The sequence below is a fragment of the Podarcis muralis genome, chromosome 16 (genome assembly GCF_964188315.1).
Source record: "Podarcis muralis chromosome 16, rPodMur119.hap1.1, whole genome shotgun sequence".
Classification (NCBI taxonomy): Eukaryota; Metazoa; Chordata; class Lepidosauria; order Squamata; family Lacertidae; genus Podarcis; species Podarcis muralis.
The window spans coordinates 37,883,953-37,900,332 of record NC_135670.1 but is presented as its reverse complement, the minus strand read 5'-3'; the positions used below and the strand labels follow the sequence as shown (position 1 = coordinate 37,900,332).

At 43.6% G+C, this 16,380-nt stretch overlaps 1 protein-coding gene across 1 annotated transcript; it reads left to right on the top strand.

The window, feature by feature from the left end:
* Positions 1 to 6,424: 6,424 nt before the first annotated feature.
* LOC144325888 (vomeronasal type-2 receptor 26-like) lies at positions 6,425 to 14,950 on the top strand. Its single transcript, XM_077920686.1, has 6 exons — positions 6,425 to 6,687; positions 8,148 to 8,439; positions 8,962 to 9,825; positions 11,955 to 12,182; positions 12,939 to 13,065; positions 14,049 to 14,950. The coding sequence occupies exons 1-6, from the start codon at positions 6,425 to 6,427 to the stop codon at positions 14,948 to 14,950; spliced, it is 2,676 nt and encodes an 891-aa protein (XP_077776812.1).
* Positions 14,951 to 16,380: the final 1,430 nt, after the last annotated feature.

Sequence of the window (16,380 nt, the reverse complement as noted above, 5' to 3'; positions counted from 1 at the left end):
ACATGCAATCAGCTTAGTGAATAAGAAGAGGGCCTTATTTCCCAGTATGAGAAGATAAATACATTTACCTACAGTAACTCAAGATGGGGGGGGGGGCATTTAAGATGGACAGAATCCATACCCTCGTTTTAAAAAAAACAAAAAACCCCAAAAGCACCTCTGAATATTTCCCATAATCTGACCCATTCATCCACTCAAGTGTCTCAAAACCTCTGTGCTGGGAAGAGATGATCATAATTCTCTTGGCAAAGTCACTCTAGTTAATTTTGTTTTTGCCCCTCAACTTGCTCAAAATCTGAGGCATAGGTATGATGCTCCTATAGGATCAGGCACTGTTGGGAATTAGTTCACATAACAGATGTTTTAATTTTATAGAATAAAATTGGCTGTTGAATTAAATCATCAAAAATGAAGCCATGCCTCATTCTTTATGTGAGTACAAGGCCAACATGAGATGGAGTCAACTGAATGTGGCACTATCATTACATGTCTTTAGGCACCAGGCAAAAATATTTCTCTTTACCAGGCCTTTGCCCATTAAATAATCAATTTCTTGTTAAAGCTGTGCAGAGGGGGGCTGTTATTATTGTATTATTATACTGCCTGTTGTTACTCTTTTTATTATGTTTTTATTACTGATGCGCCATAAAATGTGTTCTTAATGTTGTACACTGCCCTGGGATATTTGGATAAAAGTCAGTATGTAATCAAATAACAAACAAACAAGCAAGCAAGCAAGCAAGCAAGCAAACAAACAAACAAACAAACACTCCCCCACCATCCGCTGGTGTGCACTTCATTCTTCCTTTCTGTAGGGTTTGGGTGCATCATCTCGTTCTCGCTGGAAACTCAATGGCACATCTGAACCAAGCAGATTGAACGCCTTGCACATCAGCTGGTGCAGTGTGTGTGTGTGTGTGTGTGTGTGTGTGTGTGTGTGTGATGCTTCCTGCAGTATTTGGAGGAGCCAGCCAGTTCCCAGGTGGGACTCACTGGCACCCCAAAACCAAGCAGGATTGCAACCTCCCCCATCAGCTCATGCAGGCAGAGTTTGATCTTACTTTCTGCAGTGTTTGGCCATGGCAGCCAGTTCTCAGTAGGAAGAGGGGAGCATGACGTAACCAAGTACAATGAAACTCCCTGCAAGTCAGCTGATGTTGGGGTGGGAAGGAGAGCTCCCCCACCATCTCCAACCTAACTTCCTACAATGCGCTCCGCCTGCTCCAACTAAGCCTGCCCATCCAAGCTGAATCCTGTCACACACACACCAATTGTCCTGATTTGAACAAGACATCACTGATTGACAGAAGCCGCCCTGGCTTCTTATGCCAGGAGGAGGTGGGGAGAAAGCCCAGCCAGCAAAGTTGACTGACTGACTGACTGACTGACTGAATCTTTATTTGCGTCAGCCATCGGCCAAAGCAGTAAAACAACAATATGATATGCAAAGAATAGAAATAAAAAGTCAATTATATAAAATACATTTTAGGGTTTTGAATCAATAGTCAAATAGTGGATCTTATTCTAATTGCCCCAGCTAAAAACCTTGCAGCCTTTGCTGTCACCTGCTCATCTTGATCTGCCAAGAGAAAGGATACAGTGGCAGTGGTTAGGTGACCCAGAATGGACAATAAAAGAGGAGTGATAACCTCATTCCTCAAGTCTTTATACAGAGTGCAAGCCACCGATTCAGTACTGCCATCTCCACAGGGACATAAGCATTTTTCGTGTGGAATCTGTTGGAACCGTCCCTCAAGTCCAGCCAAAGGCATGACATTCAATCTTGCGAGAATAAAAGCACATCTATATTTTAGAATCGCTAGATTATGCCAGAGAGTCAAAATGGGAAGGTGGAAAATTGTCATGCCATGGGCAAAAGTCAAGACAGCAGAGGGATGATGGTGGGCCGGAGTGGGGGGTCAGTGGCGTGGTGGTGGTTCGGAGTGTCCCAGAGGGTCCTTTCTGCAGGGCTCATCACACAACCCTCCAATGGTGGACAAGCCAGAGGGATAAGTGAGTGGAACCGTGGATGTGACTTCTACCTTTGTAGAGTAGGCCAGTTCCTACAAGCACCTCTCTCTATTGTCCATTCAGACAAGGAAGAGGCAGAAGTCAGAACTCAAGTATATATTTTAGCCAGGTATCTAATGCAAGTAGGTCTGCTTAGCCCCACTGAAATTAGTGCACTCAACATAACCATGCTCATTTATGTGACAGGGTTTACTCTGAGTGCAACTAGCAACGGATACAGCCTGTGAATCAGGGCCAGGGGCGCCGACTTATAAAAAATATTGGGGGGGCCCATACCGACTTATAAAAAATATTGGGGGGGCCCAAGACCTCCAAACCGCTGCTGCTGGGGGAACGAAAGGGGCGAGCCCCGGGCTGCCCCGACCTTAAGTGAACCTGTGAGGGCCCGCCCTTTGCGGCAGCTGATTGGCTGCCGCCGTGGGCGGTGAATATTAATGAGCTAGGGGGAATCCCCGCTTCTCGCGGGGCTGACGCCAGCCCCGCGAGATTGTTGATGGGTCGAGAGCCCGCAACCCCACCCCCTCTCTAGATCGGGAGTGGCTTTGTTTTAACTCATTACTGAATGTATTTTAAAAGGTAACTATCGTCAAACAAGGAAAATAAAAAATACCAACATAATTTTGTGATTTTACAAAGCATAATATAACTAATAATTTTCTTAAATTATTGGGGGGGCGGAGCCCCCCCAAACGAATTTTTGAGGGGGCTCGGGCCCCCTCAGGCCCCATGGAGTCGGCGCCTATGATCAGGGCCCATGGACCCTGGAGCTGTGTTTTCCTCACTCTTGACCTGACGCATTAAAGGGACAGAATTAAACATTTCATGGCACATGATTTTGGACTTTGGCACATAAATAGGAGTGGCCTAGCTGGATTGCAAGAAACAGTGAACTGCTTTGGCAATCCTTCATAAAACTTTCTGATCTGCGTTAAATCAGCCCTCTAAAGTTCAGTTCTGCCTTGGTATGTGCACTAGTGTAAACCTGTATAACTGAATGAGTGAATTCTCCAGGGGCTTCTCCCAACGGCAAACGCTGTGTCAAGACCCTGCAATTAGAGATAATTGACGGAGAGCCCTTACAGCCATCGCACATGCTACATACAGGTGCAATTTTCACAGATCATCATTATTCCTGATTATTCAGTATTACAACTAACCTTAAAATAGCATTTGCTATACAGTTTTCTGCCCTGCATTGTAAACAGCGCTTTGACTTTTGCGTGGTATTAACTGTGACCTGTGTTTACCTGGACACTGTGCTTTCCACCTTGTGCCAAGTCCCAAAAGGGCAGCAAACCAAGACAAGGCTCTGCAATAGGCTGTAATTTTCACAGCAGAAAGCCCAATTAAACTTGTCAGCCAGGATTCTAATTATGAAGCAAACTTCAGCAAGCAGCTGACAATCAGGAAGAAAGAGAGAAACCTGCTCTTTTCTCTCCTCTGCTGTCTGCCACACTTTAGTTTAATCATATCAACAAGCAAATATCTAGCTGGGCCCAGAAACACTCAGGCAGAGCTGATCAACACGCACAAACTGTTTCTCACTTAACAAGGCAAATATCCTATGTGAATCCCACCACAATGAAATGCTTATAATTTGAACACTAGGTTTGGACTCATCCATGAACGTATCCATGAAAAGTATTGGGAAACTTCTTCTAGGCTGGGATGCTGCGGCCAGGCTGCTGCCCAGTGCCAATGATCTGAAGAATGCGGCTCTGCCATTCAAGCTATTTTACTGGCTGCCAGGACATTTGCACGCACAATTCAAAGTATCCATAAGCCCCGCTCCGTGCTCAGAAGCGTTGTGGCCCATAGAGTGCAGCAAAATACTGGGTGAGGTTTTGCCCAGTATCTTCTCTGTGTGATGGGCTAATGGGGAAAAAGCTGTCCCATAAGCCCTTGCTGCAGAGGGGAGGGGAGGCCTATATAAGGCTGTTTCCCCTGGAGCTTTCAGAGCTTCCCGCCTGCCCACCCTCAGGTTAGAGCCTTCTTCACTGGGCAATTTTGGGTCATTGGTTGACAGGGCCAGAAAGGATTTTATTTTCTCCAAACGTGATTGGCTCTCTCCCCCCCCCCCTTTCCCTCAGTGAAATTATGCCTTTCCTTTGTTAGGTTGAGGATGGAAATGGCATTGGTCAGCATCAACATAGTATAGGGGGTCCCCCCTAAGGGTCCTGAGGGGCGGATTGATCATGGCAAACCCAAGCATGGTTTTGGTATCTGCCTGGTTGGAACCTGCACCCTGGTCCTCAAGGGAGACCCTTGCTTGCTTGGCCTGCACCACGGCAAGGTTCAACACTGGCCGACTCCCGTTTGGAGTGATCCAAACCCAGCGGATCCATTCCATCAACACGGGGCTTGTGGAATGATGAACTGATCCTGGGACCCAGTGCCATGCCAACCCTTGCCCTGCCTGCTGCTGCCAACAAAGATTTGTCCTGATTTTATCCCATCACCATTGTACAGTCTGGTTATTTTGCTGCTTTCATGGGCCACATATTGGGCCTGCCTGGGCAATGATATTTAATGTTCTGAGCAGCACAGGACAGGGATTTTCGAAGGACCGCCTCCTCCTAGATCAACCTAGTTGCACAATCCCACCCTTTTGACACCATGACTGCAAGGTGGTTTTAAGAAGTTAACACTCTGTGCTATGTGGTCTTGAGTACACAACGAAAATTTAATCCCATGCCTTTATCTAGGTCATCATCACTGAACATATGTGTTCCTTCCTCTTTGGAATGAGGCCCAGATTTACACACCATCACCTAGTAGGATTACCATCTTTTTCTTCTTCTGTGCCCCATGTTCTCTTCTTTTAGCTGTATCTTGACCTTCAAGTATTGCAGGTGACAATGTTCATGAAAAACTTCACCTCCTGATTTATATATAGCACACACAACCCTTAATATCACAGAAACATTGGTGCCAACTCTATGGCTTTGAGGACACCTCAGCCCCTACCCCAAATATACTGGGAGCTCCCCGCCATTTTGAGGGGCCAAGCCTTGGTAGGACTACCAGCAGCAGGCCCCATTGGATCTTTCTGCGGTAGCAGCAGGTCCTGTTGGGTCTCACTGGGCCTACTCACAGTCTTGTACTTGGTTCTCAATGTTTTCTAATTTTTAAAGTTTAAAACAAGCACCAGCAGAAGTCAATATATCTCTATAAGTGCTCCATTTCCCTTCCATATTAATTTTCTTTAGGGCATTTGCTTTGATGGGGGATAGCCATAACAATGTTTTTCTTTCCAAAAAATTCTTATATCTCACCCATACAGACTCTTATTCTCTTGACCAGTGGTGCAGTGGTGAATTCTGAAGTTCAGGAGTTCATTGTGACAGCCCCAAAGACACACCCCAAAGGGGCAAAACCCAGGCCCTTCCCAGGGAGACCATTCTCCCACTGAGGGGTAACACTGAAAACTCAGGAAGGATCTTATATATTATCTACCCCACCCTATAAAAAGGTAAATATTGGAACTTAACCTTCAGCTTCTCTCTGTCAGTCACTCTGTCAATTTCATGACCTTATTGCCCTTTCCCTTCCCACATGCCACAACCACATGTATTGTATGTTTCAAGTTGTACCACTACATTTAAGCCTCCATTGTCACTGCTGGGTCCCTCACATTGCTCTCCAACTCTAAGATCACAAAAGGAATTTTTTTTACTTCCCTATCCATTTATCTATATTTTTATATAGAATAACTGGTCAGTCTCAGCTGTTAGCTCATGCAATATGAGATTTCTGAAGTGTTTAGAAAAACAGATGTCTGCATACACTAACCATTTCTGTAACGAAATGTAACATTCTGTATTGCACCTGCAACTGGAGCCTGTATTAATTTAACTATTTTCTCCCTTCCCTTAATATGTGGACAAGGAAACATCCCTGTGGTCCAAAATCCTGAATATCATGTTTCCATTGGTGACACATGTACAGTTGGGGGAAATGGTGCAGGTGTGATTGAGGAAGAGTGTTGGGAAAACTAGGAAGCTCCCTTCAGGGCACCAGTTTGCAGCTGGACTGCTTGCTTGTCTGTGACACTCGCAATTACAAGAGAACTACTCAATAACAAATATGCATTATTATTTTGATCCTACTGTAAGTCACAGAGCTCAATAACCAGTAATTATCTCAAATTGCTGGGTTTCATCATCCATCTTGCCAAACCCCATGTACATTTTATCAGGCCATGAACACAATCAATGTCAGAGTGTGAAAGTGTATATAAAATTAATCCTGTGTCATTCAGAGCCCACATGAGAAATTCTGAACGTGCAGGTTTTCATGGATCAGATCTTTGGCTTTTCCCATTTATCAAAATAACCCAGAACCATTAAATGGAAATTCTTGCAATGCAGTTTATGGAGGATGAGATACAAATATGGCTTTCAACATCCCTGTTGGCCCCAAGATGGTAGGAACATTTCTGCTGCAGATTCTGATCTTCCTGTGGCTGCAGTTGCCTCCAGCTGAGAGCAAGGAACACTCTGCTAGATGCACCATGATGGAGCCTTTTCAGCTTCCATACCAGAATTATCAGAGAGGGGACCTAATCATTGGAGGAATTGCTAATTATTTCGGCTTTGTAGTTGAAGAAATGGATTTCCATGAGCACCCAAACACAAAGCTTATAGATGAATTTTTGTAAGGAAAAAACTCTATCCTTCATAGTGTACTCCTGGTGAGCTCATTACACCAAACATACAATGGCATCCTCAGAACACATTTCCATGTGACTTTTTTCCAGTAGGAATGTTAAGCATATATTTTCTTCTCTTTACATTGTGATCTTGGCTTCTTCATTGCTTGATTCCACTTCTTAATGTTTCTATATTCTGCCTGTTTTGCTTTCTCATCACCTGATCCCATGGCTCTCACCGCTTTCTCCCAACTTCATCCTCAACCTCCCTCTGTGTTTCCTTTCACACCATTAATGTCTGGTTTTCATTTGCAGCAAAGCTTGATCCTCATTTTCACAATCACTATCCTTTAATCTCAGTGACAGGCAAATGGAGCTAGGTGTAGTGAGCAGGCTCATTAACAGGTAATTTCCTCTGAGCCAGGGGGAGGCAGGCAGGTAGAGTGGCCGGTCACAAGAGTTCAGTTGGATTAGCACAAAGTGGGCTGGGATAGTTTCCGCGCCACCCCCTCCACCTCAAAAGCAGCAACAGACTCGTTTCTTGTGCTTTACCAGAACTCAGAAGAAAGGAGGAGAGGGGAGTCTAAGGGGTGGAGCAGCTCACAGTAATTAGAGTAGATTGCAGTCGTTCTATAATTCCTTTCTGACAACACTGGGCTCTGGAGTTGGTGGTATCATCTGGTGTTCCTTCTCTGTGAAGCAGTAACTCTTCCTAAACTCTCTCTGCTTTTAGATTACAGCTGGCGAGGTGTTGCAGCTGGTAAGATGTCTTCGGTAATAGCAGACCGGCACGGTAACCGGCAATAAAACAATAAAATAGGCCAATAAAGTAAAACTAGAGGGGGTCTACAATTAAAACTAAAGGACTGCGAAAAAGCATTTAGAACATTTAAAGCCGAGCTATAGGGTCAGAGATCCGCGAGAAGCTGCTGCCTCAGACACCATTTTAACCGGAAGTCCTATCATTTAATCTGACAGTCACAGATGCTGTGACACATGAATAGCATAGATTTTGGATTATATTCTCTTTTAAACCATATAGGGAAATAAAAAAGCAGCTGCAAACTTGTTTTTGCAAAATGAAGTAAGGAAAATGCAGAGGAGACCCAATGAAATTATTACATCTAAATTAGTCTGATCTATTGATCCTATTGGCCCTTCTCTGAGTGTGACTAACATGGGCTACAGTAATTTTTTTTGTACAGCCATAAAAAATCCTGTTCCACCTGATGTGCTCTGGTCTCTACTCCCCACCTACACCAAACACTTACTGAGAGGCACCAGTCAGAATTTCTGACTTGGGAATTTCTCATCCAGTGAGTGTCCGTTGGTTGCTGAAAGGAAATAAGGAGTTAAGAGAAAGATGAGGCAACTTTTGTAAGTGCATGTGATTCAGGAAGTTACCAACGTGCTTAAGAGCAAGAGGAGGAAAATACCTCTGACACACAGTATAACTCTTTTTTAGTGAAGTATTGAAGTACTACCAGAATACTCTCTCCCTGGTGTTTGCTGTAAAAGAAATAAAAGAGAACCCTAATATCGTACCGAATATGACCTTTGGGTTCCATGTCTATGATAGCTACACAAATGCAAGGATGACTTATCAGAACACCCTGAAACTTCTGTCCATCACAGAAAGGATTGTCCCCAACTTCAAATGTGAGAAGAAGAAAAATACGATAGCTATTATTGGGGGACTTGACTTTGACATCTCTCTCTACATGGCTACTGTCTTAGGCGTCTACAAGATTCCACAGGTATAGTAAGTGTGGGGGCTGTGAAGCTCTTCTGCCTCTGGTACAATAGTTATCTCCCTGGTTTTTAATACTTCCTTTAGCATTGGTTCATCTTTCTGAAAAAAGAAATGAGAAAGAAAAAATATATAAATGATACAAAAGTCTGCCGCTTTCCTTAGTAGTATTTCAGTGTCCATGCAGTAGTGGTCAGAGGAGAGGGGCTTTGGTGCTTGCCTGACTCTGTCTCCCATGTGTCACTGGGAAGCAGCAGGGAGGTTGGAACTGGGCAAATGCAGCAGCAGGAGTCTTCCTCTTGCTCCCAGGAAGCTGCACAAGGCCAGTTGCAAGAGGTCAGAGAAACCCTGCTCCTCCTCCCCAACAACAGCTGCTGGAGATATGCGTAATGTTCTTGTGAAATCAACATGCATCCATAAATGGAGTCCAGAAATTCTCATGGGTTTGTTCTTCAAGCAGATACTTGGGATGAACCATAACCGTTTGCTCTAACTCTCCAATTCTTGTGGGGTTGATTTCTTCCTCCAGATTGCTTACTGCGTATTAGCTCCAGTGAGAAGCCCAGAGTTGCAGCCCCAGACATTCTACCGAACGGTGCCCAATGAGAAATATCAATATGCAGGGATTGTCAGGCTACTTCTACATTTCCAATGGACATGGGTAGGAATTGTGGCATCCGATGATGAAAATGGAGAGACCTTTATGCAAAGCTTAGTGCCAATGCTTTCTCAGCATGGAGTCTGTGCAGCTTTCAGTGAAAAACTACCAGCCTTATCTCAGGGTCTAGATAATTTCAGTTTCTTGGAACCCTTTCGGGCCAAGTCCTCTTTCCTGATGGCATCAGAAGTTAACATATTGGTTCTATGTGCAGAACCTCAGACCATTGCAGTTGTGAAATGGATGCAATATTTCTATTCAGTAGCTGAAGATGTTGCAGAGAAGTCTACAGGCACCGTGTGGGTTTTGACAGCCCAGTGGGCTTTCTCTTCAGAAACAATGCAAAGGCTTGATATACAAGCCTTTGATGGTGCCTTGTCTTTTGCAATTCACACAGAGAAAGTCCAGGGATTTAAAGACTTCCTTCAGACCCTGAACCCCAACTCTCCACATGGAGATGGGTTCCTCCAGGCTTTTTGGCAACAGGCATTCAACTGTTTATTTTCTGCTTCCAATGGGCACAAGGAAAACACAAAGACCTGCACTGGCCATGAGAGTCTGGAGAGCCTTCCTGGGCATATTTTTGAGATGACCATGACTGGCCAAAGTTACAGTATCTATAATGCAGTTTATGCCATTGCACATACTTTACATCAGATGCACTCATCCAGGTCAAAACGTAGAATGATGGCAGACAGAGGTGGGCTCGATCCTCCAGAACTGCAACCTTGGCAGGTGAGATTTCCTATTCAGAATAAATATTTTTGGGGGGCTAATTTAATGGGTGATGACACACAGTCCATAGAATGAACGCGCGCGCACACACACACACACACACACACTCTTCCAGCATTAACAATTCCCACATTCTTTTCTTTCTTTTATCTTTTCTTTTTGAAATATTTTATTGGTTTTTACAGACATAAGTTTATATCAACAACGTTTATATACTCATTTCATGAGATTCTCTGAATCTCATTACTCCCTCCCTCCCTTTCATGGGTCCTTCTATTTTTCTATTTTTTTGGGAAAAACGACATATCAATACATTCTGCCCAATTTCCATTTATCTAAATTAACAATGAACCTCTTTACTTTACAAGTGATTTGTAGAGTCCAGCTAATGTTTGGATTTGCTTACAATAATCTCTTAGGCATATTTCCCCCATTCTTTTTAAAAGTCCTTTTCTTTTGGTTCCCAAGTCCTGCAGTTAATTTTGACATTTTGGCATAATCTAGCATTTTGGCTTGCCATTCTTCCTTGGTCGTTATTGTTGTATCTTTACATTTATGGGCTAATAACATCCTTGCAGCTGTTGTTGCATACATAAATAGTCTTTTCTGTTCTTTTGGGATCTCAGTACATATAATTCCTAATAAAAAAAGCTTCTGGGTTTTTTAACAAAATCCCCCCCCCCCCCATTTTTTCCTCAATTCATTATATACCATTTCCCAAAATGATTTTGTTTTCTTACAAGGCCACCACATATGGTAAATGGTACCCACTTCTTATTTACATTTCCAGCAGATATTTGAACTAACCCTAACCCTAACTTACTAGGAGTCAAACAGCACCAGTACATCATTTTCATATAGTTTTCTTTCACTGTACAACAAGCTGTGAATTTCAGATCTCTTTCCAAAGCCTCTGCCCAATCTGCCATTTGTATATCATGCCCTAAATCTTTTGCCCATTTAATCATCACTGATTTAACCTGTTCATCCGTTCTATACCATTCTAGGAGCACCACATTCTTTTCAATACTTAACTGTTTTCCTTTTCCTTCAAGCTGAAGGAGCCACAATCAAGATAGGGCCTGTTCTTCCCTTCCAGTTGCAGGAATAGTTGCAGGAGTTGCATGTGGAAGCATCTCCTGCTGCAGTTTCTCCCACAGAAATGTCACCTTTTTGTGGAACTTGACAGTGTCGTGGGAGGAGTTGCAGAATGACCTGCTGTCGTATGTGTTTCTGATTCTGATATAACAGGAGTGGTGAAGAAGGAGGCATGTTAAATTGGGCCCCATAAGGTGTTAAGTTCAGAAAGATGGTATCTAGGAAGAGCCTCCCCAGAACCTTCCCCGGGCATTATCTCACCATTTGACAGGGCACAAACCACTGATTTTTGTCTCTCAGCACCCCAGTTAAATTGCAATATGAGTACTGGGGGGGGGACACCCCTGTATAGATGCTGAGCACCATGCTCCATTCCATATAAAAATGGTTCTGAAACTAGACCTGTTTCATTATCCACTTAATAAATGTGCTAGGATAAGCAAGAGAAAGGGTATTATAAAGAATTAAGAAAACATTTGAAAATATTAAGGTTTGTTTCTACCCATGACTGCCCACTCATTCTGTCTACCAACAGCAACTATTTCCTAGAACCTGCGTTTGTTTCTGCACTAAAGAGGACCATATAGGGCTATTTTCAAATGTAATTACCTGGTCTGTTTTTTAACTTGCTTCCAGTCATGTTCATTGATTATAGTGAGCCTGCAAGTTAAGGTCACTTTATGTTGGTGTGGAAAAGTGAACAAATAAAGGAGAGCAGGGAAAACCCACCATGAGCTGCTCTCCTTTTCTTTGTCCCCTTCTCCCTGCACACCCACCTTGCAGGAGGGGCAGTTCCAGGGCTTCCTGACATGGCACCATTTTGCCTTTGCACACGGACCCCAGAGCTGAACCCTCATGCAAGTGGCAGGCCAGCTGTACTTACTAGAAATACTTATGTTCTCCAAATGTTGTAGACTGCACAGTTTTGGACTACTTTCCATTGTGTGAAATATGTGGATTGATACTTTCTCCTTTCTATAATCCATAAAAGCTCTCCTTTTTAAACTTTGCCTTTGTTTTCTTCTGCCTAGCTGCACTCATTCTTGAGGAGTATCTCCTTCAACAACAGTGCTGGTGACTTAGTGTCCTTTGATGAGAATGGGGAGTTAGCAGGTGGATTTGATATTATTAACTGGGTTACTTTTCCAAACCAAACCTTCTCCCGAGTGAAAGTAGGAAAGATAGTTCCACAAGATTCACAATATGTAAACTTCAGTGTGGATGAGGGAGCCATCACATGGCACAGATCTTTTAATCAGGTGGGACCATTGGTTTTTTAAAAATGAGGTATTGTTATTAAGAATACAAATTATAAGGTTAATGTAGACATTCTTTTTCATAATAAGCAAATTGTTTAAGTATAACCCATGCCCAACAAGTTATTCTCCCATCATACATGAGGTAAGTAGTAGATCTTCTTTAGAGTTCTGGTTTGAAAGTATAGAATGGTAATATATTCCACTATATTGCAAATGAAATATTGTTGGCTTCCAACTCTCCTCCTCAGTGGTCATTGGCCAGGCTGGATTTCAGACTGAGGGGAGTCCAATACCATCTGGTGGACCAAAGGTTCCACATCCCTGATATATAGGATTTCAGAATAACATTTTAATACTTTGCACATGAATGTAGGAGTAAATCATGCTGAACCAAGTGAGATTTCCAGCTCAGAAGACAAGGAGAGGATAAGTTGCCCATTTGTTTTGAAAGAAGATTGTCTTGTGGTGCTTGTCTGAGGTTAATGTATGTGCTTCCTATTTTACCTTCTTCATTAACTCCCTGTATTTCTAAGTCTGTTGTCTTCTCTGTCCCCTCTCCATCCTCCATCTTTATGCAGATGAAAAATTCAATATCCTTTCTTATTCATTCCCAATATTTACATTACAGTTTATTTAGGCATACAACACACCTTTCTGGAATAATGTTAATCAGGCAGCTGATCTCTTCTCTTTGGTTAAAACTGTGTTGTTTACAAGGCACAAGAGAGCTACATTTTCTACTCTTTTTATGGCTAGGTGCTGCCCCTTGCCTTGTGTAATGATCGCTGCCAGCCAGGCTACAGCAGGAAAAAGAAGGAGGGGTTGCCATTTTGTTGCTATGATTGTGCTTCGTGTCCATATGGGATGATTTCAAATCAAATGGGTAAGAGACATAATCTGCAAATTTGTAAAATGCTTCCTAATATATATTTCAACTCTTTCCTTCTATTGGTTCAGTACTCCTAAAGAGTGAGGAATCAGGTGGTGCTGTGGGTTAAACTACTGAGCCTCTTGAGCTTGCTGATCAGAAGTTTGGTGGTTCGAATCCCCGCAATGGGGTGAGCGCCTGTTGCTTGGTCCCAGCGCCTGCCAACCTAGCAGTTCAAAAGCACATCAAAGTGCAATTAGATAAATACTTCTGGCGGGAAGGTAAACGGCATTTCCGTGCGCTGCTCTGGTTCACCAGAAGCGGCTTAGTCATGCTGGCCACATGACTTGGAAGCTGTACGCCGGCTCCTTCAGCTAGTAAAGCGAGATGAGCGCCGCAACCCCAGAGTCATCCGTGACTGGACCTAACTGTCAGGGGTCCCTTTACTTTTTACTCCTAAAGAGAGCAGCAGCTGCACTGATATCTGGAAGAAAGAACAGATAGTTGGGGAAACTAGATCCAGAGCTTTTACAAGTGAGATCTGTAGAAATGGGTGTGGAATGTGTCTAGTTTAATCTGCCTGCTTCCTACATGCTACATCATTAGGACTGGATAGTTTTAGGTGTGTGAGCCGAAAATGGTCTCCTTACCCAGAACAGTCCTCAGCCCAGCCTCTGAACTGAAAGTGGCTGTTCTCAAGAATTCTCCATCACCATGAAGATCTCTCTGGGTGCTTTCCAGTGAGTCTGCTCTTACTATTTTGCACATTGTACCACTAAGGGTACAACCGAAGTCAATATTTCTGATCACTAATTTCAGATGAAGGACAGATGAACAATCCATGCACCTTAGGCCCATCAAAATGTAGAAACTATTGCGGATTATGCATAGTGGCTGAAAATTGTACAAACTATTGTTAATATCCACTTCTCTCTGATATGTTCACCAACTAATTAATGCCTTATTTGTCGGAACTCATATATCACTCATTGTTTCAGATATGGATTATTGTTTCCACTGCCAAGATGACCAATTTCCAAACAAGGACAGAGATCAATGCATCCCCAAACGCCAACATTTTCTTTCCTACGCAGAACCTTTAGGGTTCGTTTTAGCTTCCTTAGCTCTGGTCTTTTCTCTGCTCACAGCTTTGATACTTGGCATCTTCTCTAGGAATGGGGACACTCCCATTGTCAAAGCCAACAACCGGGACCTCACCTACACTCTGCTCCTTGCCCTCTTGCTCTGCTTCCTCTGCTCCTTGCTCTTCATTGGCCAGCCTCACCCAGTCAGCTGCTCTTTACGACAAGCTGCTTTTGGCATCATCTTCTCCATTGCTGTGTCTTGTGTCTTGGCCAAAACCATCACGGTGGTTCTGGCTTTCATGGCCACCAAACCAGGATCCAGGATGAGGAAATGGGTGGGGAAATCTCTCACAAACTCGGTTCTTCTTGCTTGCTGCTCTGTTCAAACCAGCATTTGTGCTGCTTGGCTCTGTACGGCTCCTCCATTCCCAGATATGGACATGAACTCTCTGATGGAGGAAATCATTGTGGAATGCAACGAAGGTTCTGTCGCGATGTTTTATTCTGTCCTGGGTTATCTGGGATTCCTGGCCATGGTCAGCTTCACTATGGCTTTCCTGGCCAAGAGGTTGCCGGACAGTTTCAACGAAGCCAAGTTCATCACCTTCAGCATGTTGGTGTTCTGCAGCGTTTGGCTGTCCTTTGTTCCCTCTTATCTGAGCACCAAAGGAAAGCAGATGGTGGCTGTGGAGGTCTTTTGCATCTTGGCCTCCAGCGCAGGTTTGCTGGGTTGTATCTTTTCCCCCAAATTGTACATAATTCTTCTGAGGCCCGACTTGAACAGCAAAGACCACTTAATTCTGAGGGGCAAATAGGAATCAACTTGTGTTGATGCTTTTAATTTTTGCATTGTTTGCTGGCATTTATTGGAAGAAAACCAGACAAAGTCATTCCTTTTATTTCTCAGCTCTTTCATCCTTTTCATTCTTTGAAATAGCCTCCTTGGCTATTTCTATACAGCATTTTCCACAAGTGAATCTGTGCTGAAAGTGGTCTGCAGAAATAATCTAAATCTAAACACTGTAATACATAAGAACACAGGAAGAGCCTAGTGGATCAGGCCCATAGCCCTTCTGGTCCAGCCTCCTGTTCTCACAGTGGCCAACCTAGTGCCCCAAAGGGGAAGCTGCAAGCAGGATTCAAGCACAAGAACACTTTCCCCTCCTTCGGTTTCCAGCAACTCGTATTCAGGAACATGGCTGCCTCCAACTGTGGCATCAAAGCTGAGCCATCCTGGCTAGGAGACATCAACAATCCTCTCCTCCATGAATTTGTCTGAGGCTCTTTTAAAGCCATCTAGTCTGGTGGTCATCCCTGCCCCCTGTGGGAGTGACTTCCATAGTTTAACAATGCACTTTATATACAACAACCATGCGCAATAGGACCTGGAACCACTTGCAAAATTACACTAAGCCATTAATCATCAACAATGCGCAGTTCATTTAACATAGAGAAACATTTAAGTCAGCATGCAGCTTGCCAATAGGTTAAGTCAGAATATCAGTTTTCCCCAATATATTGAGTTTTGAATATATTATTCTTTTTGGAGCAATGTTCTCACATAGGGATTTAGGAGGAATATGTTGAGTCTGAATTCCTTATTTCTTGGCATGTTTTGAAACTTTTTGTCTTGTCCCTGAAACAGCAAGTTAGTGGCGGCTACTGCTCATGGGGACTTTTAGGGGTCAGGGATTGTGCTGAGGAGGGTTGCATTCAGCCTTCCTCCCCCTGCTCAGGTTCCTGAATCTCCCCAGGAGCAGTGGGAGTAAGCAGAGTCCCTGGAGCCTGACATTAGGCAAGGAAAAGACATGGAGACCAACCGGAGGTGGAGCCAGAGTCTGTAATAGACAGAACCTGAGGTTCTGCAATTAGATTGGGGGAGGAAATATTGAAGTTTTCTGGGCAGTGCCCCAATAACCCTACCACTCTCCACTGCACCAAGTACCTGTGACTATCAGTGCACACTTTGTAAACTGTGATGGATCTATAACACCATGGTTCAGTTTGATGAATGGTTGTAGAAAAATCCAGAAATCATTTGATCTGTCAGTCTCTATACTTATGAATAGCAGTAAGACAACATTATTTTATGAAGCAGAGGGACATGTGCTGGAATGCCTTTATCCCATAAGTTGAGCGAGAGATGACGAGAATGACTTGTTCAACAGAAATAGCATTGGCTTTATCCTGGCAGAAGCTTCCGCCCACAAATCTGAGAGAGGTGCACCCAGGCCAACCTACAAGT

Bases quoted from the DNA above. Each gene is read 5' to 3' on its own strand.
- LOC144325888 (XM_077920686.1), top strand. From the start codon at position 6,425: ATGGCTTTCAACATCCCTGTTGGCCCCAAGATGGTAGGAACATTTCTG. The intron at 6,688-8,147 runs GTAAGGAAAAAA...ACTCTTTTTTAG, and splicing joins AAGCTTATAGATGAATTTTT to TGAAGTATTGAAGTACTACC. The intron at 8,440-8,961 runs GTATAGTAAGTG...TTCTTCCTCCAG, and splicing joins GCGTCTACAAGATTCCACAG to ATTGCTTACTGCGTATTAGC.